Source organism: Dacryopinax primogenitus (assembly GCF_000292625.1).
Source record: "Dacryopinax primogenitus strain DJM-731 SS1 chromosome Unknown DACRYscaffold_10, whole genome shotgun sequence".
Taxonomy (NCBI): Eukaryota; Fungi; Basidiomycota; class Dacrymycetes; order Dacrymycetales; family Dacrymycetaceae; genus Dacryopinax; species Dacryopinax primogenitus.
In genome coordinates this window covers 982165-1006335 of record NW_024467207.1, presented here as the reverse complement: position 1 = coordinate 1006335, position 24171 = coordinate 982165, and the positions used below count along the sequence as shown (strand labels likewise).

The 24171-nt window shown below is 49.4% G+C and overlaps 10 protein-coding genes and 1 non-coding gene across 11 annotated transcripts; 6 read left to right on the top strand and 5 right to left on the bottom strand.

The window, feature by feature from the left end:
• Window positions 1-2670: 2670 nt before the first annotated feature.
• DACRYDRAFT_t41 lies at window positions 2671-2753 on the bottom strand. The gene has a single exon. It is a non-coding gene; the product is annotated as a tRNA-Pro (tRNA).
• Window positions 2754-2944: 191 nt separating this feature from the next.
• Window positions 2945-5341, top strand: DACRYDRAFT_52897 (uncharacterized protein; the record flags this gene model as incomplete). Its single annotated transcript, XM_040775139.1, has 13 exons — window positions 2945-3104; window positions 3161-3259; window positions 3307-3452; window positions 3500-3566; window positions 3617-3731; window positions 3780-3923; window positions 3972-4059; window positions 4113-4129; window positions 4175-4534; window positions 4582-4669; window positions 4729-4883; window positions 4939-5089; window positions 5114-5341. The coding sequence occupies 13 exons, from the start codon at window positions 2945-2947 to the stop codon at window positions 5339-5341; spliced, it is 1818 nt and encodes a 605-aa protein (XP_040628505.1).
• Window positions 5342-5455: 114 nt separating this feature from the next.
• DACRYDRAFT_52746 (DUF1688-domain-containing protein) lies at window positions 5456-7166 on the bottom strand (the record flags this gene model as incomplete). Its single annotated transcript, XM_040775128.1, has 8 exons — window positions 5456-5627; window positions 5678-5696; window positions 5756-5869; window positions 5932-6273; window positions 6327-6503; window positions 6560-6857; window positions 6904-6930; window positions 6984-7166. The coding sequence occupies 8 exons, from the start codon at window positions 7164-7166 to the stop codon at window positions 5456-5458; spliced, it is 1332 nt and encodes a 443-aa protein (XP_040628504.1).
• Window positions 7167-7220: 54 nt separating this feature from the next.
• Window positions 7221-8938, bottom strand: DACRYDRAFT_95146 (tRNA-guanine transglycosylase; the record flags this gene model as incomplete). The annotated part of the gene is made up of 3 exons (XM_040777277.1): window positions 7221-8342; window positions 8402-8585; window positions 8694-8938. The coding sequence occupies 3 exons, from the start codon at window positions 8936-8938 to the stop codon at window positions 7221-7223; spliced, it is 1551 nt and encodes a 516-aa protein (XP_040628503.1).
• A 791-nt stretch (window positions 8939-9729) lies between these two features.
• DACRYDRAFT_95144 (WD40 repeat-like protein) lies at window positions 9730-11792 on the top strand (the record flags this gene model as incomplete). The annotated part of the gene is made up of 4 exons (XM_040777276.1): window positions 9730-9889; window positions 9942-10393; window positions 10441-11325; window positions 11376-11792. The coding sequence occupies exons 2-4, from the start codon at window positions 10118-10120 to the stop codon at window positions 11790-11792; spliced, it is 1578 nt and encodes a 525-aa protein (XP_040628502.1). The 5' UTR covers window positions 9730-9889; window positions 9942-10117.
• Window positions 11793-11932: 140 nt separating this feature from the next.
• Window positions 11933-13255, top strand: DACRYDRAFT_52969 (6-phosphogluconate dehydrogenase C-terminal domain-like protein; the record flags this gene model as incomplete). Its single annotated transcript, XM_040775140.1, has 7 exons — window positions 11933-11996; window positions 12047-12121; window positions 12167-12229; window positions 12283-12575; window positions 12625-12785; window positions 12837-13074; window positions 13127-13255. The coding sequence occupies 7 exons, from the start codon at window positions 11933-11935 to the stop codon at window positions 13253-13255; spliced, it is 1023 nt and encodes a 340-aa protein (XP_040628501.1).
• Window positions 13256-13330: 75 nt separating this feature from the next.
• On the bottom strand, window positions 13331-14630 carry DACRYDRAFT_22675 (ras-domain-containing protein). The gene is made up of 8 exons (XM_040772919.1): window positions 14489-14630; window positions 14407-14433; window positions 14301-14354; window positions 14169-14251; window positions 14086-14117; window positions 13967-14029; window positions 13763-13917; window positions 13331-13712 (listed from the first exon to the last, which is right to left on the bottom strand). The coding sequence occupies exons 1-8, from the start codon at window positions 14535-14537 to the stop codon at window positions 13447-13449; spliced, it is 729 nt and encodes a 242-aa protein (XP_040628500.1). The 5' UTR covers window positions 14538-14630; the 3' UTR covers window positions 13331-13446.
• A 606-nt stretch (window positions 14631-15236) lies between these two features.
• DACRYDRAFT_52875 (cytochrome P450) lies at window positions 15237-17598 on the top strand (the record flags this gene model as incomplete). Its single annotated transcript, XM_040775136.1, is given in 15 exon segments — window positions 15237-15452; window positions 15468-15512; window positions 15576-15664; window positions 15731-15800; window positions 15857-15922; window positions 15973-16087; window positions 16146-16285; window positions 16335-16497; window positions 16547-16635; window positions 16692-16974; window positions 17022-17106; window positions 17157-17254; window positions 17307-17328; window positions 17382-17465; window positions 17520-17598. 15 exon segments carry the CDS (start codon window positions 15237-15239, stop codon window positions 17596-17598), a joined length of 1644 nt encoding a protein of 547 aa, XP_040628499.1.
• Window positions 17599-17669: 71 nt separating this feature from the next.
• DACRYDRAFT_22674 (proteasome component Pre1) lies at window positions 17670-18455 on the bottom strand. The gene is made up of 3 exons (XM_040772918.1): window positions 18259-18455; window positions 17920-18205; window positions 17670-17870 (listed from the first exon to the last, which is right to left on the bottom strand). The coding sequence occupies exons 1-3, from the start codon at window positions 18410-18412 to the stop codon at window positions 17723-17725; spliced, it is 588 nt and encodes a 195-aa protein (XP_040628498.1). The 5' UTR covers window positions 18413-18455; the 3' UTR covers window positions 17670-17722.
• Window positions 18456-18712: 257 nt separating this feature from the next.
• DACRYDRAFT_80191 (importin alpha re-exporter) lies at window positions 18713-22345 on the top strand (the record flags this gene model as incomplete). Its single annotated transcript, XM_040776432.1, has 14 exons — window positions 18713-18919; window positions 18970-19527; window positions 19583-19877; window positions 19927-20105; window positions 20153-20245; window positions 20297-20443; window positions 20491-20624; window positions 20674-20789; window positions 20846-21002; window positions 21054-21455; window positions 21506-21685; window positions 21742-21885; window positions 21940-22177; window positions 22228-22345. The coding sequence occupies 14 exons, from the start codon at window positions 18713-18715 to the stop codon at window positions 22300-22302; spliced, it is 2925 nt and encodes a 974-aa protein (XP_040628497.1). The 3' UTR covers window positions 22303-22345.
• Window positions 22346-22624: 279 nt separating this feature from the next.
• Window positions 22625-24015, top strand: DACRYDRAFT_22672 (mitochondrial carrier). The gene is made up of 8 exons (XM_040772917.1): window positions 22625-22777; window positions 22829-22937; window positions 22984-23047; window positions 23100-23255; window positions 23311-23447; window positions 23501-23639; window positions 23693-23821; window positions 23878-24015. The coding sequence occupies exons 1-8, from the start codon at window positions 22669-22671 to the stop codon at window positions 23947-23949; spliced, it is 915 nt and encodes a 304-aa protein (XP_040628496.1). The 5' UTR covers window positions 22625-22668; the 3' UTR covers window positions 23950-24015.
• Window positions 24016-24171: the final 156 nt, after the last annotated feature.

Sequence of the window (24171 nt, the reverse complement as noted above, 5' to 3'; positions counted from 1 at the left end):
AATAATAATAATAATAATAATAATAATAATAATAATAATAATAATAATAATAATAATAATAATAATAATAATAATAATAATAATAATAATAATAATAATAATAATAATAATAATAATAATAATAATAATAATAATAATAATAATAATAATAATAATAATAATAATAATAATAATAATAATAATAATAATAATAATACTTTCACTTGCGAATTACCACACCTAATCTTTCACATACATACTGCCTACAGCTTGTTCTTGCATGTCTGGTCAGGAGCACAAGCCAGGAATGGTCCCCACCCTCAACTATTATGTTGAGGGGGGGGGGAGGATGGCAAGTAAGAGACCAGTGGGCTGGAGAGGAACCAGCTGTAAGGGTCCTCCTTACTTATCTATTCTGTCTTGTATCTCTTCCTGGACTCCCTTATCTGCATTGCACATCTCCATCTGTTTGCTTCTGTTGCTAGGCCCTACTTGTTTGCAGGCCTAGCCTCTTTCCTCTTTCCTCACCATTGTCACTAGAAACTATGTCTAGATGCTTTCTCTAATACAGAACAGTCTTATCAGTACTTCTGAGTCATACTTCATTAGACTGAACCATCAATGAGTGAGGGCCTATACAGAGGCCCTTTCACCAACCAACTGTGGGCAAGCAATGAAGGCACCAAGGGATGAAGGACAGCAAGGACTGAGAAGCATAGTGTGGACAGTGAGGGCAGTGCTTTGGTGCATGATGGGTTCCCCTTTATAAACTCCCTTCCTCACCACTGCTAAAGGCATCAGTAACTGAGGGTTTCAAAACCATGCAACTATAGCTTGATATATTGGAGGGAACTCATGTGTGCTGTGTTGAGAGGAGCATATTCCTCATCTTCTTCCTGCACACATTTTTCCTGGCTCTACATGCCAAAAAGTGCCATACAAATGGCCTAGGCACGTGCTAGGTGCAGGAAGGCAGAGAGAATTGTGTGCGTTCAAAGTTGTACAGGAATGTCCCCAATGTGTTTTGATTGTTGTGGACACCCCCACTACCTCACATTCTTTGTCACCAACCTTGTCTGAACCCCATACCAGTCTTCTGAAGCAGGCCAGCACTGCCAAACAATTGTCTTTTTTTAGCTGATTGGCCATTTTTCATTGGGGTGTAAACCCTCCTGATGCAGGCAAGTATACCAGAGGAAGTACTCCCTTCTGATTTGTTGAGGATGTTCACCACCAGGGGTGGCCCTGTCTCTTATACATTTAAATACCCAAAGAACAAAATTTTGACCTGGGGTGAATGGCTCACAACCAGGCCTCAATAATGCTGGGTATGCTTTACTTGGTCTAGTATTGCAGTTTGAGGAGTGTGCTTGAAGTCCTTCTAGTGTCTCATATCTCTCCTGTTGATACACTTTCTGCACAGCAATCCATGATTAGCATATACTTTTTCTACTTGCTTTCAACTTGTCTCACTTTCTCCAAAACACACTTTCCCTGTTGCACTCCTGTTTGCACCCAATTCTGATTCCCCTGACTGGAGGGAGGAAGGGAAGCAGCACTCCACACTAGCACATCATCCTCATCACTTTATGGCCAGATCAAGTGAGAGCTCTTTCACATGATATAGAAGTAATTTGATTCCACCAGAAACACTCTGCTCTGCTGACTACAGTGACTATCATAAGCTGACTGATAATAAGCTTGAGCTCGAATGTCAGATTTTATACATATGATGAAAAGTAGTAAGTAGCATGTAGTAATGTGCCCATATGAGGCAATCTACCTCCGTAATTTCCGAAAAAGGGAATTCTTGCACTATGTTAGGGTACTGGTTAGGATCCCATCCAGCAGGTTAGAGTGGTTGAGATTAGGGTGGGGTAGGGGTTAGGGTTAGGGTTAGTGGTCGGGTGATAATATCATATTTTTAACTAAGCGAATTAATATTTTTAACTAAGCGAATCATTTATTTAAGCAATGCTATGGGCAATCAAGCTCTTTCTATATTTCCTAAAGGTCTTTTGCCTCCGATCCGGGTCAACCTACATGCTACTTACTACTTTTCTCGTCTATACTCTTCGTTCCCGTCTCTCTTTCGGACCCTCACTTCGATGCCTGAAGCCTGAGACTGTGGCACCTTCGCTGGCAGCGAGAGCAACATGGACATACGCTTACGGTGGTCTTGACCAGTAGCTACCCCTTGGGAAGTAACATTGCAGACAATAAACAAAGTCAAACGTGGGGAATCATTCGTACTGGATACCCACCTACAGAGCGCGAAGATCCTCACTTATTCTAATGATAACCTTGCTGACATAAGTTTGGAAACCCGTGTGGTGCACTATCATGTGTCGGTTTGACGAGAATTTACCCTTGCCATCCTCTGAAGACGCTACCGCCCTTGCGACCTCTCTGCCCGCTCTCAACCTGTGCCATCATAACCTCACATCCGCACAACACCTACCACATCTCCACCTTCTTCACGCGGGGGTCCCATCTCTCTACCGGCCGCGTCACTTTCATCAGTACTCATGTATACATTCTTGCGCTGCGTCTCCGAGAAAGAACAGGAGCGCTTCGTTCTGTGGGGCCAAAAGAAGGTGTCTACAAAAGCCTCTTGTTCCCATGACCGCAACGTTTGCAAGCTTCGACGAGTACGCCTAAATAAATAATAGGAATTGTTTTTTAAAAAAAGGGCTGCACCGAGAATTGAACTCGGGACCTCTCGCAAGTAGAAACTACCCAAAGCGAGTATCATACGACTAGACTATACAGCCGCAGCCGGGGTGGAACCTGGATTTTATACTAGATATGTATATACTCTCTATCCCTCGGAAGCACAGATGCGGGGTTGTTTTTCCCCGTGTCTCAAAAGTATTGGACCCTGACACGCCTCCTTACTGAATTGCTAAAACGTCAGCACTCTCGTGAACAGTCAATACAAAGTCAGACTGAGTCTGCTCATGCCATGGTCGCAGCTGGGTTACCTTCCACGATAGAGGAAGTGGAAGGTCACAGGCGGTGGTCTGGCTATGCATCCGTCCGAGGACCAAGATGGGCAAGAATGTCCTTGTTGACCGTTTGTCTTCTGGGTCTACAAATGACGTGGTCAATTGAAATGAGCTATGGTGTGTGCGGTGATATTGCCAAAGCATACCCTAGGGCCTGATGATCGCTATTTTAGCCTTTCCATATCTTCTCACTATGGGAGTTTCGAAGGCGCTGATGTCTCTTGTTTTCGTGGCGGGACCGCTCTCTGGGCTCGTTGTGCAACCAGTGATTGGTCAGTTCGTTGTCGTGCTCTCCTGCATAAGTTCACTAAAATAATAGGCGTATTCGCTGATCGGTCAAAATCGCGCTGGGGTCGTCGACGACCTTTCATGTTGGCGGGCTGCATGATCAGCATTGGGTCACTACTTCTCCTTGGCTTTACACGCAACTTTGTATCTATTTTGGTGGATGCCTCCACCCAGCTGGTGCGTGTAACCTGTGTAACGTCCAATCTGAAATTAAATATGAGGAGGGGCAATCGGTCACGGTTATTTTTGCGACTGTTTCGATCTACTTCCTTGACTTTTCCATCAATGCAGGTATGCTCACCCAGTCCCCAACTTTACCGACAAGTACTGAAGGCATCTAGTTCAAGCAATGGATCGTGCGTTGTTAGTAGACACGCTCCCTGCATCGGAGCAGGAGCTTGGAAATGCCTGGGCGGCGCGATTGATGGGCCTTGGAGGAGTGTTGGGTTTTTTCATGTATGTTTCTCTTATGATCTCAAGGCGTATGTCGATGACGATCGACAGGGGTTACATGGACCTTGTTGCATGGTTTCCATTCTTAGGGCGCACCCAGCTGCAAGTTCTGGTGGTCATCGGTTCTATCATTCTGTTGGGTACCCACATCCTCACAGCTGTGTGTGTCACAGAGAAAGTGCTTGTTGATGACACGTATGCGGTTGAGGTTTCACCATAAAATCTAAGCTGACACCGCGGCAGAGACGACGGGTCCCGAGCCGGTCTTTTCCGAAACATGGGGGACATATGGCGCAACATCCAAACATTGCCGCCACGCATCCGTCGGATTGTGAGCATTTCGTTTTATTTATCAGGTATCGATCCTTCTGATCTGGCGCGCAGTGCATTATACAATTTTTGTGAGCGCGCATCTGCTGATGCTGTCAGTCCTTGATGTATGACAGCAACTGGATTTCATGGTTTCCCATACTGTTTTATTCGTCTGAATGGGTCGGCGAGATTTACACTCGAACTCAGGTGACAAAAGGTCGAAGTCCAGATGACCCTGAGATCTTGTCTGAAGCAATGCGCATCGGATCTGAGGCCCTTTTTTGGCAAGCTGTGGTCGTTCTCATCACAATGATTCTATTGCCTGCCCTTCTGGTGTACGCCGAGGATGCGTTTGCCTCCCGAACCGCTATGTCCGAGCGACCTGCAACATGGCCCTCGTCATGGCTCCCTATTCGTGTGCTACGTGTTATTACACTCCCCTATCTTTGGGCCATCTGCCATCTACTTTTCGCAGTTATGATGTTCTTGACCTTGTAGGTCCATATCGTATTCTGTCGTGTCGCTGAGTTAATATTCGCAGCATTACGCATTCCGTATGGGAGGCAAGTTGCATATTGGCGGTCCTGGGCATTCCGTATGCAGTCACTAGTTGGGCACCATTTTCTTTGGTCAGCTTTGATGACCAAGTATGCGGAGTTTATCTTTCTCACCTTCCCTTATCTCACAGCTCGGCGAGGCCATTCAGGCAGAGGTGGAAGCAGTAGTCGGAGAAGAAGTGTTTGCACTCCAAGACCGTGAAATGCCTGGCGCTGTTGGTAGCAGTGCCGAACGGACTGCCTTAATTTCCTCCACAGATGAGGACGAGGGTATCGACTTGCCGCAGTAAGCGTGTTTTTATGTGGGTTGCGTTGTGCTCAATCCGGGAAACCGGCTCCAGAATGAATATGCACTCTGGCAAACCTGACCAGGAATTGCCCAGTACCGGCGCCCTTGATATAGGCACCGAAGTGGCCCACGTGGAGAGGCCGCGTAAGAGCAACCATCTTTCCGAGAAAGCGGGGATTATGCTGGTAGGCTGTTACCTGACAGTATGTATATCTCTCTAATGCAAGTCCCAGGGTATTCACAACATTTTCGTCGTAATCCCTCAGTTCCTCGTGAACGGGCTGTCCGCTATCGTCTTTGCTCTGTTAGCCTCTCATCAAGCTGCACTTCATGACCGTACAGAAGATGCACTCAACGTCCGTACCAATGACACCGTTACCATAGTCCCGGTAACGCCTACCGCCCAAGATGTGGATTCAATTGGTGTAATTCTTCGGTGCGTATCACTGCCGTGATCTAAACACGCACAAGCTTCATATAGTCAACAGTCTCGGTGGGTTCAGTGCTCTGGTTGCATGCTATTTTGCCTTCAAGCTAGCAAAAGAGCATGGCTAATCTCCCCAATTACATCAAAACACGGTCCCATCACTCTCAATTTCGATCGGCGGTCCCCCGTTTACCCTTCTTACCTTGGCAATCTCTCGCCCCCCCTTCCAGGTCGCACCTTCCAATATCTGAGCCAAGGACAGCCTCACACTGCCTCCCAAGAGTTGAGATCGAACCCCGTTTGCAATGCGATCACTGTATAGTATCTGAATATTATGTTTGAGATAGAAGGCAATGTAACATACAGTTCGATCACCGTCATGGCTGCAACGCGGTGTAGAAGTAATTTTAGCCTATGCTCTGACAGTCGAGTGAGTGCATACCTCGCCATTCAATTATTGCAGGGTGAGAGGCTGGAAATCTGGGCAGGCCTCCATGAGGGTCATATAGAGAAGCTGACTTCAGCGATAGAACACCGAAATCAACAAGGAGGCCCCCTAAAGCCGTAGTGTGTGAGCAGCCGGGACCAACCATCAAAGATATGGGAGCGCCCAATCACCATTGCGATACTCTGGAAGTCCCGTCATGTCTTCTGTTCCATCAATCTCCCAATCCATGATAGATTGTAGCACTTCGATCAATGAATAACAGAGCCATTGGCTGAGTTTGTGGAAAGGCACAAGATCTTCTCCTGCAGGAACATCTGGGCCTTGCTTTCGCCGCAAAGCAAGTTGAAGAGCCCCGCAGGGCCACACGTCGCCAAGAGAGACTCCAGCAAGCCTGGTGCGAGTAGCGGGCCAAATGGACGCCAATCCCTCCATTATCACACGCCACAGAAACATGACATGAAGTGAGGATCTTGGGTTGTCTCGCTCATTCCGTCTCTGAGAATCAAGGAAATCTATTCTTAGTGATCAGTGGGATGCAAGTGACAAACGAGCCATACATATTTACTTAGCAAGTTGCCAGGTCTGGCTTGGCCCCCAAAAAAATCAGAATGAGAACGGAGTGCCTCAGCCAGTTTAGACAAGAGGGAATATCGACCTTGTAATCCCGCCAAAGGATTGGTCGAAAGGTCGACCTGCATTGCATTCGAGAATTGTTCCAGAGTCAGGCGTTCCAAACCGTCCGCTACCGGGTTTGCTTAGTGAGAGGTGCAACAAGTGTGGTTTCGAACACAAACGTACCATCCACAAGATAGGGGGAGCCTTGACCGGAAAAAAGACCAGACGAGAACATTTCCAGGCTGGCGATAGCTAGACCTTCGGATCTCGTATATATCTCACCAGAGCTAGTCTCTCGGTACTTCCATGCATCGCCGGCACCGGCGTCTAACAAGACCGATATTAAGAACAAGTCCAGGAGCCGCTTGCATATTTCTTCTTGGTCGATTCCCAGTGCGTCTGCCCTCCATGTTCTTAAGAGATTGTCAACTCGCTTATGCCCTCCAACATCAAAGTGTCTCCATCTTCCGTGCGGTGGGATCTACTGGGAATGAGGAAGGCTTCGCGGTGTTCTGGGTTACACATACAGAAGCGTAGTCGCTACCATAGTCACGCTGAAGCACACTGTGGGTCAGCATCGCGACGTGCACGCTTCAGAACATGTTACCTGAATCAGTGAAACACAAAAGTCCACAACGTGCCCTTCCTTCTCCGGGTGATAGTCGAAGAACTGCAGTTGGCCATCCTTGGCTAGCTCGAATACCTCAGAGCATCGTTCCCTAATTGAAGGCAAAGTGCGAAGATAATCCGCTTCATTGAAGGGTTGCAGTTTGCTATTGAATGGGTGCATTGTCCCCGGAAAAGGTGAAATTAATAGTACGGAGGGGTTTTCTAGGACTAAACATCAAATGGTGCCACGTTCTCGCGCCAGCCGACCCTTCCCTCGGGCACAATCAACTTCTTCCCAAGCCCGCCTGCCTTCTTCAATTATCCGCATGTCTCCATCATACTCCGTCTCGAACCGAGCAACCTCTGTATCAAACTGGGGAGCGTCGGCGCTCAAAGTCGAACGTATCGCAGCAAAGAAATCCTGAAGAACTGTGATGTTGTGTGAGACGAGCAGAGCGTGTGCTGACATCTCATGCGTGTGCAGGAGATGGTGGATGTACGCGCGCGTAAAAGCCGGCGCATCTTCTTCGCACCCGTCATTGACAAACTCTAGCGAGCTATGTGGGATCGGCTTTGTAAATGATGGTGCGCAAGCTAAACAGGAACATCCATGCATCGGACCACCAACCAGACCTCGAAAATCGAATGCATAACCCGTGTGGTACAGATTATGGCCAACGTCTCGCTTGCCATCACTTCGCCGGGTTGGTCCGGTATCGTCGCGGCTTGTCGAAACGGGGAAGGAAAAGTCGAGCGCAATGCCCCAGTCGGCTGCTTTCTGTGCCCAATAGCTGTCGAACAAGTCTATTCCGCATAAGGATATGAGCCTAAGCATTTCGTGCGGCGATATCGAAGAGTGAACAACACGCAATTTGTCGGCTGGGAGGGGCGAGAGCGAGGCTTTCAATAATTGATTGATAGCCTGAGTCGGCTCCTTCGTCGAACTCGAGTCGTTACCGCAAGATAGGGAGGCTGAGAGTTCTAGCCTCAATTGGGCCATCTCCAATACGTAGCCAGAAATGTGGTCGTCTAGGCGTGGTATCGTTTGTGGTCGCACACTACTCAGGTTGCTGCCTTCCTCTAGAGGACCGAGCAAATTTTGGGAGAACGCCCTACGGGCCGCAGCATTTGTACCACCAACGAGACTGACGAAAATATTATTACCCCGTATATTGTCAGTGATTTCCATCGAGGGACGGGATTTCAGGATTTCACCGAGCCATCGTATGGTTCGATCGATACTTTTGGTCATTCGTTTCTGCGAAAACGGTGGCAGAGTGAAGGGGATATCAGACAGCGCGATGATTATATCAGGCTGCACGCAGGAAACATACGACCGATAGAAGGATGGTTCGATCTGTCGAGCAGTTTAGAGATTTGGCAAAACGTGAATGGGCAGTGCATTCACGATCGTACCTTTCGAACACCCCTAATCGTCATACTCGACAGATAATCATCTCCGTCAGGCGGTCTTTCTTGGACGTCGGCGGGATCTCGCAAGGAAAGGGAGATGATATGGCTTGCAGCAGGCAATCCAAAGAAAGTATGAAGAGGTTGGGGTCCGGGTTGGAGAGTGGGAGTGGGAGGAAGAGTCTCTAAGCTGGATCACCAGAGGAAAAAATGTCAGTCTGCCGTATTCCTCCACAACATATATGTCGAACAGGCAAGGCAGAGTAAAATGAGAACATTAAGGGGAATTCCAACTCACAAGCCTTCGAAGGATGCATGTAGCCACGGCATCTGTTTTGCCATTAGTGAGATATGATCGACAGACAGATGTGGCACATGTCCTCGCGAGGTATGCAAGAAGAGACCAGGAGTGACGACATCAATAACTTCAGTGGAGGACCGAATGAGTCGGGCCAGCCCTAATCTAGGCGAGAAAGGAGTAGCTGGGACAGATAGTAGTTTAAAGGACAGCACAGGGGGGGGACGTGCTGTCGCGCCCGACATGTTGGTTTGTGGCGACGTGGATACGGTTGAAGTGGATTTCCAGGGTATATTAGGCGCCCATGACGCCACTCTCACTTGAACTGGTCGCTTGGCACCTACCGTCATCTCATGATTACCATTTCTACAGTATCGCCCCCGCGATTAAGGTCAAAAAACTTCTATTCCCGCCCTGGATTGTGCATAAATGTCCAGCATCGGGGGTTGAGAACAGGCATGGTCACGCGAGCAACACATTATGAGGTTTTGTCTTTGCCCAAATCTGCGCCCTGCAATCAGATTAAAGCCCGCTTTTACAAGGTGCTTGCATTCACACATCTCCGAACTTGCCCTTTGGACTCAATCTGTGACAGCTCTCTAAAGAGCTACATCCTGATGTAAACCCATCCAAGGTTTCACATTTGATATTTTCATAATATTCCGCTTACGTTGAACGCCAGGAAGCAAAGGAGCGCTATTTGAAGATCTCTGAAGCTTATAGCGTGTTGGGAGACGAAAAAAGAAGGTACGGATGTTCATGATGTGGAATTTGTATCGCTGAGAACATTCCAGACGAGAATATGACCGGTCCTTGCAGCAGAACCGCTCTTACGCCGAGCCTGCATCCTCTACCGCTTACGCTTCATGGATGCATACGGATCTCAATAGAAGACGCGGAGCAACTCATGCCTGGGAACGTACTCGTCGCGCACAACGCCCAGGACCAGGACCATCTCGCCCCGATTTCCATGCATCCTACCAGTATTACGCTCGATACAATGATTACACCTTCCATGGCACTGCAAAACGAAAGGGAAATACAAAAGCTGAGTCAAAAGAAGAAACGCCGGAACAGAAGGTATCAAACGAATCGGTTATGTGGAGGGTAGTGCAGGTGATTGGCGTTCTTTGGCTTGTAGTGGCCATTGGAAGCGGTTGGAGTGCGCATTCATAGTGGGCCACTGAATCCATCGGGTGAATATGTATACCATATCATGAACTACTGTTACTGATATCAATGTTGGAGTATTGGAAGGTTCGGCATGCGCAACAAATTGAAGCTCATCACGTGATATAGGAGCATTGACTTCCATGGAGCGCGTGACCCGAAGGCGCGTTCAACTCTCTGTGTCCCTAGTCCTGACTCTCCTCTCCCTTCACCATACAATTGCGCTGCCTGTACTCTAAACGCTCCTTACCATCATGTCGAAAACACCTTCGCGTCGTCAGACAGCACTTGATGACATATCAACTAATTTCAACAACATCTCTATCTCACGTACTCCTTCACATAACATAGGCAAATCGGACGTCACCAATCCGTTCCTCGCACCAGCTTCCAAACAGATTTCCTTGCAGAAGTCAAAGGATGAGCAGAAGTTTGAGAAAAGGAAGAAAGAATTGTTGGCCAGTATGGACATAGTGCGGTGTGATATTGCAGGAGTTAAAGTGGAAGGGAAGAAGGAAAGGAAGGATCATGTACGTCCGCTTGTCTGAGTAGCTCTGAGGGTATTGATTTAGTGCAGACTGACCGATTCATACCTGCACGCAATGGAAACATTTCCAAAGGGTCCCAACTTGGTGCTGATGTGGCGAATGTCGCACAGGACGCATCTCCACGCACTGCCCAAATCATTGCACAGGCATGTGGAATCGAGCTGAACAAGCGAATTCTCTCCTTCCATCAACCTGCACCTCAGCCGACCACCGATCCTAGCCTAAACGAAGCTCGAAAGCATGCCAAGCCTCTGTACGCTCGGTCTGCGGTCAGTCTGCTGGCATCGACCTCAGCAGTCTCCGGAGTCAAAGGTCGAAAGCTCCCTGCCACAGCGGAGAGAGTTTTGGATGCCCCAGGGCTTATGGACGATTATTACCTTAATCTTCTGTCATGGTCGACAAAGAACATGCTTGCAGTTGCGTTATCGGATACCACCTATATTTGGAATGCCCAGACCGGCACAGTGGACGCCCTCGGTACGGTTTCCGACGATACCTATATTGCGTCTCTCGATTGGACGGCGGATGGCAGTTACTTGGCCATTGGATTGGGGACAGGTGAAGTAGAACTCTGGGATGTGGCGCAGCAGAAAAGACTTCGATCCATGGCCGGGCATCAGGCGCAGGTGGGATCTCTGTCATGGTGGGATCACATTGTGAGTAGCGGTTGTGCTGATGGAAGCATCTTCCACCATGACGTCCGGATCGCCAAACATAAAGTTTCGGAGCTCCTAGGCCATACAGCCGAAGTCTGTGGCCTGAAATGGCGCGAGGACGGCGAAATGCTTGCTAGCGGTGGAAATGACAATGTCGTCAACGCTTGGGAGGGGAGAACTGGTGGCATTGGTAACGATGGGAGCTGCCTCAGCGTCAAGCCTAAATGGATGAAGAGGAACCATACGGCAGCGGTTAAGGTAGGATTCTTCCGTAGGCGTGCGGGATAATTGCTAATATTTGATATCAGGCTTTGGCGTGGTGTCCATGGCAGCCTTCTCTGCTTGCGACCGGGGGTGGAACGTCCGATTGTACTCTCCACTTCTGGTCTGCACAAACCGGCGCACGCCTCCATTCCCTTGTCACGCCTTCTCAAATTACGAATGTTGTCTGGTCGCCTCATGCCAGGGAATTCGCTACTACCCACGGATTTCCGAATAATTCGATCATGGTTCATCAGTACCCCACGTTATCACAAGTACACGAAGTCAAAAATGCGCATGATGCTCGAGTCTTGTACGCCGCCCTGAGCCCGGACGGCGCCACATTGGTCAGTGGTGCCGCGGACGAGAACATCAAGTTCTGGAAGTTGTGGGAGGTGCCGAAGAAGAGCAAAAAGGAGGAAAGGAACAGCATGGGAGGGATCAAGATGGAGCTCATTCGCTGAGAGCGCATATGTTTCGCCGATTGTTCGGCCGTCTGAATTGCGCGATTTTGTATCACGGATTCTCCGTCCCGCTCTGATTCCGTACTTAAATATGCCATGTTCGTGCAAGTGATTGTGTTTTCGGCTTCCCAACCTGGAGAATGTCTTCCTCTCCCCAACTGCTCGATGTTCTGCTTGTCGGGTATGGCGCTGTGGGGGTAATGTGTGCGTGCGATTCAACACGGCTGAGTGCTGAGCGCATTGACCCAAAACAGACACATACTTCCTGGAGAACTCTGGACGAGCGCGTGTTACTGCAGTGGCCCGTGGAAATTACGCTCTTGTCAAGGGTGAGGTAGTATAAGTTTCTGTGCCTGGCTGCTGATTTCTTTCAGAAAGAGGAATCAACATCGAAAGTGGGAGACTAGGGAACCACCCCGGATGGAAACCCTTCAGAAGTAACTCTGCTGCGCCTTCGTCAAGCGGACAGTAATGTATATTTTTGGTTTAGCATTCAACTCTGTTGCAGAGGCTGTGGACAGGCGCTATCACTATGTTGTGGTAACCACCAAGGCCTTACCAGATGTCTTGCCTACGTCGATGTTGCTTGCTCCATTACTCAGCCTCGAATACATGTTCCCGCAACCGACATATGTTTTGGCACAGAATGGGCTCGGGGTTGAAGAAGATCTATATGCTGCTTCGAAGGCTCGCTTTGCGCAGGAGCCTGTTATTATCACTGGAGCTGTGTTCCTTGACGCCAGCCTCACAGATTCGCGAGATGGTCTCGTACAGGGGACAATGGTTTGAATTTCGTATTAGTGGATATCAGCTTCCTGATTGGTATCGGCAGGAAAAGCTCCTCGCAGGGCTGTACAGAGGAGATGAGAGTCCGGCACCTACCCCGGAAATGACAGCGTCCCTCCAGGCATATGTGGATATCATGAAGGCCGGAGGCAGTAATGCTTCTGTTGCAGAGAATATACAGTGCGAGAAATTCATGAAAAATCGTTGGTAGGTCTGCTCCTGGTCCTTTTTGGTCTCTTACTCATAGAAACACCCCAGGAATGCTGTTGTGGCGAGCTTATGTACGCTGGCTCGTTCGCCGCCACCAGCCATGTCCGTCACACCTCGACTGGAGGAGATTGTTGAAGGGCCGCTTCACGCCACATTGCAAGAACTAACCGCGCTTGGACAAGCACTGGGTTACCCGATCACTGGAGAAGATGCCCAGTTTTTGACGAACCGCACTTTGCGCGGGTTCAGTAAGACGTCCCCTCATCTGCCTAGTATGCTGGTAGATGTAAGTTGGAAGGTGGCCCGCATCCCTATGACAGCTGAACAGGCTTCTCCAGGTGCAAAGAGGATCACCCTTGGAGGTTGAGGTCATAATTGGCACACTTGTACGATGGGGAAAGAAGCATGATGTAGCTATGCCAAGGCCAGTTCAACTTAAGCCAACACACGACTTTGCCAAAGTCTAATGGATTATTCCAGGATGGAGATGATATATGCACTACTCAGCATAATTCAGGTGCAGAACCTGGAAAGGAGTGAGGTGAAGGTATAAGACGTATAGGTAGGCTCTCAGACTGTCGGTATACATGTCGTGACGGGTAGAAATACATAGAAAAATAGAAACCATTACGGCCCTCATCTGTCCTCCTTGATCATTCTAGCAGCATTTACTTGGTGCCCGTATCATCTCTTTCAGGTTCACACGTCTTGACTTCTTTCCTTTGCTGCCGAAGCTTCCAAAGCTCAAACGGCTAGAGCTGCCGGCGCGGCGTAGGGCTCGATCACCGTAACTTACACCGCTCCCAGCCTTCTCTGGATCCAACGCCCCCGATTCGATGGCAAGGAGAATGGTGCGTGCAGCCAAAAGGAACGGGGCTTCGACATTATCTCCTGTTAAGGATGATGTCTCCAGGAATAGGATGCCTGAGCATTATGAATAAGAAACGAAGCAGACAAAAGAGGGCAGGGTTTACCATTGTCAGCGGCCCATTGAGAGGCTTCCAAGTAGTCCACTTCTCTATCGTCCTCCCGATCGCTTTTGTTCCCGATGAGGACAGACACAAGCTGTGGTGATGCGAGTGCTTTCGCATCTGCCAACCATTTCGAGAGATTTACGAAAGATCCTCGGCTGTTCCAGAGCTCAGCGGAAATACGAGGATGCATCAGAGCAGACAAACTTTGTGATGTCGTATACAAGTAAAACGGCAGCTGCTCCACGGTAATAGCTACGCGTCACGGATCTGCGAGAAAATGTCAAAATTTGTATCCAGCAGGACATGTGGTATATAGCTCGCACCTAAATCGTTCCTGTCCTGCTGTGTCCCAGAGCTGCAGCGGCATTAGCCATAATGACACAAGTTCCCTTGATTTCACGTGTACCTGTAGTTTGACACTCTTCTCTCCTACTCGAATCGTTCGGCTAGAAAATTCGACACCAATCGTGTGCTGTGAGTGTTCTTTGACTGATATGAGGTGAGTGACATTGTGAACTGCCGACATGACGTTGCGTACATGTGTTATGAATGAAGTGATGAAGCAGGCATGATTTGCCAGTACCGGCTTCGCCTACATCGTCCGTAAACATTTAAGATATGGGTTCTAACATTTGCGCCCGCACCGATGATAATGAACTTAAGTAGAAAATCTAGCGCAACAACGTCAGTCATAATCTAGAGAGAGAGTAAGGACGCTTTTCTCACCGTAGGCTTCAACAAGCTCCGTCTCTTCTTCCTCGTACGATGTAGACATCTGGATGGTATATAGATCCGAGTGCGAGGGCGCGTAATTGATAGGGTATCTTCAAAGTGAAAGTAATAAATGCGTTGTTGAAGTTAAGCTCGGTATTCAGTATGCAAAGTTGGACAATGCTTCAATCGGCATAACAGATTGCTGTCCGAGTTCGGACGTTTTCCGCGTCATACTGCTTCCTAATGCTTCCGTTCCCTTAACGGAGAGCACGTGGTTTTTTTATGAATCCGACCGACTCGGGTCGTTTAATGAGGCTACTTTGCGCAATCAACTTCCTGACATGCGCGGCCTTCCATCTGGCACTCGTTCCTAGCCTCCCACCGTGACTTGGAGCAAAGAAGAAGTTTCTGGTGATGTCAGTCATGATATTGCCCCGAGAAGCCCCGTAGCTTATTGGGAGCTTTAGTGGGTGTGTTACAAATATACGTGTTCAAGATGAGGACCGGGTCGTCAAGGGGTTATCTCTCTTTTCAAGAGTGAAGCGATGGGGGAAAAAAAGGAAAAGAAAATGCCGTACCCCGAGGGCAGGAGAGTCAGGGTCTGTCGAAGGGCGCTAGTTGAACTGGCAGGCGCCCAACGATGCACGAAGAAATGCCTAAAGGTTATTTTTCTCAGCGACCACGCGCACGTGCATCTTCCCGCGTCTCTGGCTCTTGACAGCACCTCCAACTTCCGCAGCATGGTGAGTCCTTGTTCACCATGCTGGCATTACCCTTGGTAAACAATGAAAGTATCTTATCTGTCAACACTACTGCCGTCATTGGGTTTACTCTGTTGGCTGTATTTGGGTTGACTTACCTAGCCAAACATCTCTATCGGAACTTCAGCACACCAATCAATCAGCTGCGCGGGCCCAACAGCCCCTCTTGGGTGTTCGGTCTGGAACAAGCTGTCGTAGACGCAGAGGGCGGTACTGTCATCCAACAATAGGCAGACGAATATGGTTGTACCTTCAAGTATCCATCCTTCGTGGATGTGCGTCACGCTCCCATTCAAGCTAATATCAAACGCCGTGTTGACTGTCAGGCTTTATTATAGAAATGGGAACTGTGCACGTTGGATCCCAAGGCTGTCTCGCATTTGCTGTCCAACAATGATATCTATCCGAAGCCAGCGATCCTCCGGAAGTGGCTCCGTCAACTGCTTGGGGCCGAAGGCAAGATCATCTTACTCTCGCACCGTGGACAGTTGAGCGTTCTGAACTCCGTATCAGGTCTTATAAGTGCAGAAGGGGAGACGCATAAGAGGCAGCGCAGAATTCTAGTGGGCGACTCACAACGGCGAGCTTTCTCAGTGCTTATTAACCACTTTCCTCACAGAATCCGTCATTCTCTCAGGTACAGCTCAGGGAAGTCACACCAGTCTTCTTTGAGAAAGCCACAGAGGTGAGGACTCCGTCGCCTCATAAACTATTCATGTGACCCTTCAAATTGAGCTCCGCGATATTTGGCAAGCTCAGATACTGGCGGCTTCCAATCCGGCAGAAGGACAGAAGCTGGATGTGTATCAGTGGCTTAGCCGTGCCACATTAGACACCATTGGTGTGGCAGGTCCATATTCCCTTGTTCACTTAGGTGAAGTCAGCCCTTTCTCAACAAAGCCAACTAGGATTTGGGTACGACTTTGAGTCTCTCTTTCATGATAAGAACGAGCTCGCTTTTGCCGTCCGCGAATTATTCCGCACACAGATGGAAAATCGATGGCTAAATATGATCCGATTGTTTTTCCCAATATTGCGCCTATTCTTGGTACGTCAGCTCGTTCGCTGAATGTCCTTGCAACTAACAAAAGAAACAGCCTGAACCGGATCTCCAAGTCAGGAAGCGGAGCATGCAAACAATGCGTCGCGTTGGGATGGAACTTATCCAAAAGAAGAAGGCTGAGGTAGCCAGATCGAAGGTGGGCGAAAAGGAAACTTCTGGTACAGTTGTCGGGGGCCGTGACATCCTGAGCGCTCTCAGTATGCATTTCTCATTCGAACATCGCGCATTCGCTGAAACTGCTCTTAGTTCGTGCAAACATGGCGAGCGACGTGTTACCTACACACAGGCTTACGGATGAAGAAGTCTTATCACAGATCACGACGTTTCTCCTCGCTGTTCGTGTTTGAGGATGCTACTGTGCCTTCTGACGCACAGCTGACCCCAATTTCAGGGTCATGAGATCACGGGCAATTCGTTGACATGGTCGCTGCTAATGTTTGCACAGCATACGAGAATTCAGACAAAGCTTAGAGAAGAGCTCCTTGCCGTCGCTGAAGGTCTCCCGTCCATGGAGGATCTCAATTCACTCCCTTACCTGGATCTTTGTATAAGAGAGCTTCTCTGTCTTCAAGGGCCGGTTCGAGACACTGTCCGCGTCGCTACGCAGGATGACAATATCCCCCTTCAATATCCGGTCATCGACAGACACGGTAATACACTAGATGCTGTCAGGTGTGTGGGAGAGCTGTACCTATTGATGCTGTATTGAGTACTATCAGAGTTAAGGCCGGCGATGTCATTCTCATCCCTATTCTCGCTATTGACAAGTCTGAGCGGTTGTGGGGTCCGACTGCTCTCGAGTTTAGGTATGGAGGAAGACAAATACATCATAGCTCATATTTTCATAAATCGGAAGGCCTGAGCGTTTCCAGAGTGCGCCTGAAGCCGCAACCGCAATCCCAGGTGTATATTCCCACATTCTGACGTTCACCGGAGGGCCAAGAGCGTGCATCCGTATGGCTTCAATGTGATCACTCCTGGATCTCGCTGACAAAATCGATTCAAGGATATCGCTTTTCGATCATCGAGTATGCTTGTGGTTGACATTGTGTATGACAATGCTCATTGGTCCTCTTTCTAGAGTGAAAGCCTTCCTCTTTATCCTTCTGCGATCTTTTATATTTGAGCTCCCAGCGTGTGATATGGAAATCGTGAAGAAGACGGTGTGAGAAACCATTTACGTCTGACAGGACTTTCCCCGCTCACTTCTCTGCCACAGTATGGTTACCCGACCGTTGATTAAAGGGGAAGAGGAGAAAGGCGCTCAGCTCCCTCTTCTTATCCGGCCAATTGCATAGGCACAAGAGGATGTGGGGAAATGCCCCACCAGAGCGAAGGTTCAGGAATAAGAGTGCTGCTGACTTTGTTCCGTTTGGGGCGATGAGAGTTACATTATCCCACCTGGCCACGGTGCGGTCTGAATTACAGCTCTACCTCTCTCATGCCATTACGATCAATGATCTTGACCATGAACTTGCCCAAACTGATAATGAGGCGTTTCTCCACTTCATTGATGCATCTTTTCAAGGTCTCCAAACCCTCCTCCAGTGTTGCCTCCGGATCATGGAACCTACATATGCTCTCAGACAAAAGCGTCAGACATCGTCGGGGAAGCGCACCTGTCAAGGGTGGCCAGGGCAAAGTATGCACCATACCCGTGGGCCGCAAATGGTACCTCTACCATCGTGCCCAGGTAGTCTATCCAGTAAAGATTTGGCATTGATGAAGTATGGTCATAACCACCCAGTATAAGATTGACAGAGTAAGGGTGGCGAGAGCGTAACGAGTCTGCGAGAGATCGGCGAATCCACGCAGCAGCTGAGGCAGGACGGAGGGTGTGGTTGTGACGAATGTGATAGAGACGCAGATTGCGTTCCACGTACTCGGCGAATTGGATAGTGTCGCCTTGGGGACAATGATCAGACCCGCTCGAATATCAAACTTGGATAACAACTAACCAGGTTCACCACCATATGCCATCATGAGGTTTGGCCCCAAACCCTTGATCTTGTCCTCATTTTCCTTCATCTTGACAATTGACCGGCTGGCCGATGTATCGGAGGCGATAAGAACATATCCCTTTCCAACCAAACCAAATGAGCATTCGGCCATTCTGTTCAGTTGTGAGCGAGAGAGAGCAGTGGAAGTAGTGGTGCAAGAATGGTGTGTGTATGCGCCCTGGACTGCTGGAGTACGCGTATGCCTGCACGCGCGGCCTTGTGCCAGAAGCACTGCCACCACGTGGATATCAATGCCTCCGTGAAGCGTCGTTCGCGTCGCGTTGACCGTGGAGAGTCGCCACTCAGCACACGGTGCGGCTGAGGCGTGCTCATCTCCCTTGTCTGCACCACCCTCATCACCTGTCCGTCTCTATACCTTTGCGCACTGCTTGACATGGCTCAAGATGTTGCAATGCAAACTTTTGTTAACGCGCTGAACACCAGTCTTATCCCAGGCCCAGATCGACGAGGTGCTGAGGCATGGTTGCAGAGCGCCACTGCCCAGCCGGGCATGTTACCCTTGGCTTTGACCGTTATACAGAATGTTTCTTTACCATCGACGACGCGGCAGCTGGCAGCGGTGTGGGTCAAGAACACCTGCAAGGCTATCTGGGGGGGCGTGCGTTCTCTTCTGCACTTGCTGCCGTCCATCGACTCACCCCCACTTAGGAGAGTGAAGATCCCGTACCTCCAGACGCGGATGTAGTGGCACTCAAAGGGCAACTCGTACCGCTGACCGTCTCGCTTGGTTCTCAATCATCGCATCAAGCATTGCTTGCTGAAGCTGTGTCCATTATCGCTGCCGTGGAATTTCCCCAAACATGGCCCGATCTCATGGACCAGTTAGTGGCATGTCTGTCTCCCACCGACTGGGCAGCGAATGCTGGCGTGATGGAGATTGCCCACTCTGTCTTTCTCCCATGGAGAAGCATGACACGCAGCGATGAGCTATTCCTGGCTATCAAGACTGCGCTGGATAAATTCTGTCCTCCATACATGGCCGTCTTCACCCAGGTTGACGCTCACCTTGAACAACCTTCATCCAGCGTGCCCGTACCGCTGCTCGGAAAGACGCTTCACTCTATGCTCCAGATATACCTGGATCTCAACTCTCAAGACCTTCCGGAATTCTTCGAGGACAACATGGGCTATTTTATGGGCAACGATGGGCGAGGCGGTGTGCTGCTCAAGTATTTGGCCTTTGAGCGACCCGAGCTGAAATCTGACGTGCGTATATTACATCTATTGACACCATGAAATCCTGATATCTACGGCAAAAAAGGATGAAGACACCCCAGGGCTGCTGCAGAAGATTCCATCTACCATTTGTGAGATCGCCGAATTATATGCCATGAAGTATCATGAAGAATTCAAGGAGCTTCGCACATTTGTTGGTGCAGTTTGGGAGCTGCTTGGAAAATTAAACAAAGACGCCAGAAACGACATGCTGGTCAACCAAGCCCTGCATTTCTTAGGCGTGGTCGTGAAGATGGGCATCCACCGCGAATTTTTTGACAACGCAGACATTCTTAGAGGGTTCTGCGAGAGGATCATTTTGCCCAACATTATTCTTCAAGGTAATCGTTGTTCTCTTCCAGTTGTGCCCCTTGTCTGATTTTCGTTAAGAGAAAGAAGAAGACATGTTTGAAGACGATCCCCTTGAATATATTAGACGAGATCTAGAGACTGCCACTGACGCCACGACTCGACGACAGTCCGCCACCGAATTTACCAGAGCCGTGATGGAACATTTTGAAGGCCCTATTACCACCATGCTCATGCCATATATCAATCAAAACCTTGAAGTGAGTTTGTTGGACCCTCCTCCATGCAATATTTAAACCTTGGACAGCAATACCGTGCAAATCCGTCTGAGAACTGGAAGTACAAGGACACTGCTATCTGCCTTCTTACTGCCATTGGCTCCCGTGGAGGAACTGCACATGTACCTATTCTTATAAAACTCAGTTCTGAGATGAAACTGACCCACTACCAGCAAGGCGTCACTTCCACAAACGCCATGGTTGACGTCGTCCCTTGGTTTGGCCAGAACGTGCTTGTCGATCTGCAAGCGCCGCCCGATACTGTGCACCCGATCATTCAAGTGGACGGTATCAAATTCCTCCATACGTTCCGAAATCAAGTACGCAGCCTGTACTCTCATATCTGTTGTACTCAGGCCATCTGCAGCTAACAAAAGAACAACTTGTCACCGTCTTGCCACTCGTGGTCCATCATCTCTCATCTAGCAATTATGTGGCATCGTCTTACGCAGCTATCGCTATCGAACGAATTCTCTTCATAAAAAAGAGCGGCCAATTTATGTAAGGTTTATCGATATTGGTCTCAGTGCTTGCGCTCATCATTTGCAAGGTTTGGTCCAACGGACATGCATGACCTCACCCTCCCAATCCTACAAACCATCCTGCAAAAGATCATCTCTGGACAAACCCCTGACAAAGTGGCAGAGAATGACTACCTTATGAAGTGTACGTTTTTGTTTCACTGTGGCCTGCTGTCAAACTGCTAAATGACTGGTTTTTAGGTGTGATGCGGGTAATACTTACCGCTCGGCAGACACTGGTGCCAATCTATGCAGATATTCTGAACTCACTGGTGACCATCATCGGTATCATCTGCGCCAATCCCAGTAATCCCATGTTCAGCCAATATTGCTTTGAGAGTTTATCCGCATTAGTCAGGTACCGCGACATTTGAGACGTTGGGATCCAGGCTCATGCTGGATTGTCTAGATTTATCACCGCCGCACAGCCTGTCACCGTTTCCCAATTTGAGACCGCGCTATTCCCTGTCATTACCGGTATAATGCAGCAGGAAGCCGCCGCGGACTTCATCCCATACGCCTTCCAGATATTGTCGCAACTTCTAGAAGCCCACACTGGCGATCTACCCCCTGCGTACAACGATGTCTTACGCAACATCGTTTTGTCACCACAGCAATGGCAGGCGAAGGGCAGTATCCCCGCTTTAGTGCGTCTTCTCAAGGCATTTCTTCAAGCTGCAGGGAGGAACATGGAAGCCAGCGGAGCACTCAAACTGGTTTTTGGCCTTCTACAACAACGATTGTTCCCGTCGAAATTGTATGATGGGTTTGGATTCGAGATTCTTCAGACTATCATAGTAACCGTACCTCCGTACGTCCCGTGACTGAGCAGACCTGGTATAGTGCTTACGCCGTCTTTAGCGAACACTTCCAGCCATATATTAGCAGCACCCTGATGACCATCCTTCATCGTCTTATGGGACAGCGGTCTGCGAACCTCTACTACTACTGGATGTACTTTGTCGCATATGCATCTGCAGTTCAGGTGGAGGGTTTTTCTCCTGACTTCATCATCACGACTCTAAACACCATTCAAGCCGGGTGAGTTCGGAGAGCCGTTTTGCGCGCGACACTAATTCATTAACACGTTGTCCCAGGATAATGGCACCCTTGCTCAAGTCTGTCATTACCCCGGAGTTGCCAAGAACGCAGGTAAAACATCGGAAGGTTGTTGTTGTGGGGTACACGAGACTTCTTACACAATGTCCGCTTTTGCTGCAAGAACCTAATGTCGAAGCTTGGTAAGAACAACCGATTTGAGAATGGGTGCATTTCCTTATGGGACAACAATTTAGGCCGACGACGTTGGAGGCAGTCCTGCAGCTATTCGAAGGAAGCCAAGCAGTGTCAGCGGAGAAGGAAGAGGATGTAGCGGACTTTGATGTGGAACCTGGGCAGGAGATGTACCAAGCGTCGTTCTCCAAGTTGTCCGCCTCTGCGGTGAAGGAGGCGGACCCTGTGGGGTATGTGAATGATCCTCGGGTGTACCTGAGCGAGCAATTGGCACAGCTGTCCTCGGCCAAGCCTGGGGTGGTAGGTGTTCCGTAGATGCCCGTAGCGATTGATGCTCACGAGCACGATAGGTGAAGCCGTTGATGGAGAAGGTGCAATATTCGGTGAGGAACCAGTTCATGGCGACGAACGGCCACTCTATTTGATACCCCGATTTTGACTGAGCGGAGATTCGCGTCGGATAACCACAGGGCCGAAGTAGCAAAATAATAGTTGATGAGCGGAGTAGCTTGAAATCCCCGCAATTCCCCACATGGGTGGCTGTGTTATGCGCTCATATGACAGCTGATTCTTTCCGGTTCGCTCCGGTAAATGGCACTCAATATTCACACGCACAATAGGTGCAAGGGACCGGACACCCTAAGGGCATATTGAGGCACAACCCACAAAACGCGCAACCGTAAAAGAGCTAAATGCCGAGCATCTCCCCGCCTCTTTCCCACTTCCCACTTCCTCCCCCTCTCTCGTAGAATACCCATACCTTTCGCACCCTCTCATCCCCATCTACCACCATGTCCGACAAAGCAGGTGAGAGCACACCAAGGGTGAAGAACGAGCTCCTCGACAACATCAAGAGTTTCGTCGCTGGTGGATTTGGAGGAGTCGCCGCCGTCCTAGTCGGTAAGCGCTCACAGTCAGCCATCATTTGTGCCATATCTGATCGCTGCTTAGGTCACCCATTCGACTTGGTCAAAGTGCGGCTACAGTCCGCGGCACCCGGCACATACACGGGCGCAGTCGATGTAGTCCGGAAGGCCATCGCCAAGGATGGTATGACTGGGTGAGTAATCGTGCCGTTCTGGAAATTATTTCTCAACCCAAGGAAGACTCTATCGCGGCATGGGTCCTCCCTTACTTGGAGTCACCCCTATCTTTGCCATCTCTTTCTGGGTGCGTTCTGCATGCTGGCTTGCTCCAGCGGTGCTAATTAGATCTGCTTTAGTCATATGATGTAGGTAAAAAGATCGTCTATGCTGCCACGCCCAATCGGAAAGATCGGACTCTGACGACGGCCGAGCTTGCCTTCGCTGGGTTCTTCTCTGCTATCCCGACTACGCTGGTCATGGCGCCAATGGAGCGGATAAAGGTTGTGCTCCAGGTGGGTTAGAATACAACATCATTTGCCGGTCACTGATCCAACCCGTTTGTCATAGGTTCAAGGTCAGGGAGCCGGAACGCATTACACCGGCCCTGTCGATGTTGTCAGACACCTCTATAGGGAGGGCGGCATGAGGAGTCTGTTCCGCGGGACCTGGGCAACCCTCGCGCGCGATGGGCCAGGAAGCGCTGCGTCAGTCTCCAATACCTGTTTTTGTCGCGACAATTACTCAGCCGGAAATTTAGTTATTTCGTTGCCTACGAGCTCGTGAAGAAGGCAATGACACCCGCTGGCTCCGACCCATCTCAGTTACATCTGGGCTCTATCGTCTTCGCTGGAGGCATGGCCGGTGTTGCGATGTGGACCATCGCCATTCCACCCGATGTACGCGTGCTACATGGTTCTCTGGCTTGCCCCCACTCACGAATTTTCGTCAGACCATTAAATCGCGTCTGCAGTCAGCGCCTCATGGAACATATACGGGCATTGTGGACTGCACACGTAAGCTTATCGCACAGGATGGTGTGGCCGCTTTGTGGAAGGGTCTCGGGCCTGCGATGGCTAGGGTACGTTCACCCTTGTTGACTCGGTATGTACGTGTATTGACAATGTATCATTGCAGGCTTTCCCCGCCAATGCTGCGACATTTGTTGGCGTCGAGGTGTCCAGGAATCTGATGGACAGGTTTTTCTAATTCTGAGCGAGATATGACGGTCTTTTGTCGGTCATGTTGTAGGGTAGTGAATAGACCTCAGATGTGGGCATCCACCGGTTCAGTGCACTCATGCACTTCTTCACAAAATTAAACTTGCGGAAGTAAGATCCGGCAGAGAGGACACGTCTTTTATTTACCGAGTGTTTCCTAGAATGCGGGGGTTGTTGGTGTAACTCTGGTCATAAGGTTTTGTCAGGTCTG

Bases quoted from the DNA above. Each gene is read 5' to 3' on its own strand.
- DACRYDRAFT_22675 (XM_040772919.1), bottom strand. From the start codon at position 14,537: ATGTCTACATCGTACGAGGAAGAAGAGACGGAGCTTGTTGAAGCCTAC. The intron at 14,030-14,085 runs GTGCGAGCTATA...ATTTTCTCGCAG, and splicing joins GCAGGACAGGAACGATTTAG to ATCCGTGACGCGTAGCTATT. The intron at 13,713-13,762 runs GTAAACCCTGCC...CATAATGCTCAG, and splicing joins TCAATGGGCCGCTGACAATG to GCATCCTATTCCTGGAGACA.
- DACRYDRAFT_22674 (XM_040772918.1), bottom strand. From the start codon at position 18,412: ATGGCCGAATGCTCATTTGGTTTGGTTGGAAAGGGATATGTTCTTATC. The intron at 18,206-18,258 runs GTTAGTTGTTAT...ATTGTCCCCAAG, and splicing joins GGCATATGGTGGTGAACCTG to GCGACACTATCCAATTCGCC. The intron at 17,871-17,919 runs GTGCGCTTCCCC...GAGCATATGTAG, and splicing joins GCCCTGGCCACCCTTGACAG to GTTCCATGATCCGGAGGCAA.
- DACRYDRAFT_22672 (XM_040772917.1), top strand. From the start codon at position 22,669: ATGTCCGACAAAGCAGGTGAGAGCACACCAAGGGTGAAGAACGAGCTC. The intron at 23,048-23,099 runs GTGCGTTCTGCA...GATCTGCTTTAG, and splicing joins TCTTTGCCATCTCTTTCTGG to TCATATGATGTAGGTAAAAA. The intron at 23,822-23,877 runs GTACGTTCACCC...GTATCATTGCAG, and splicing joins TCGGGCCTGCGATGGCTAGG to GCTTTCCCCGCCAATGCTGC.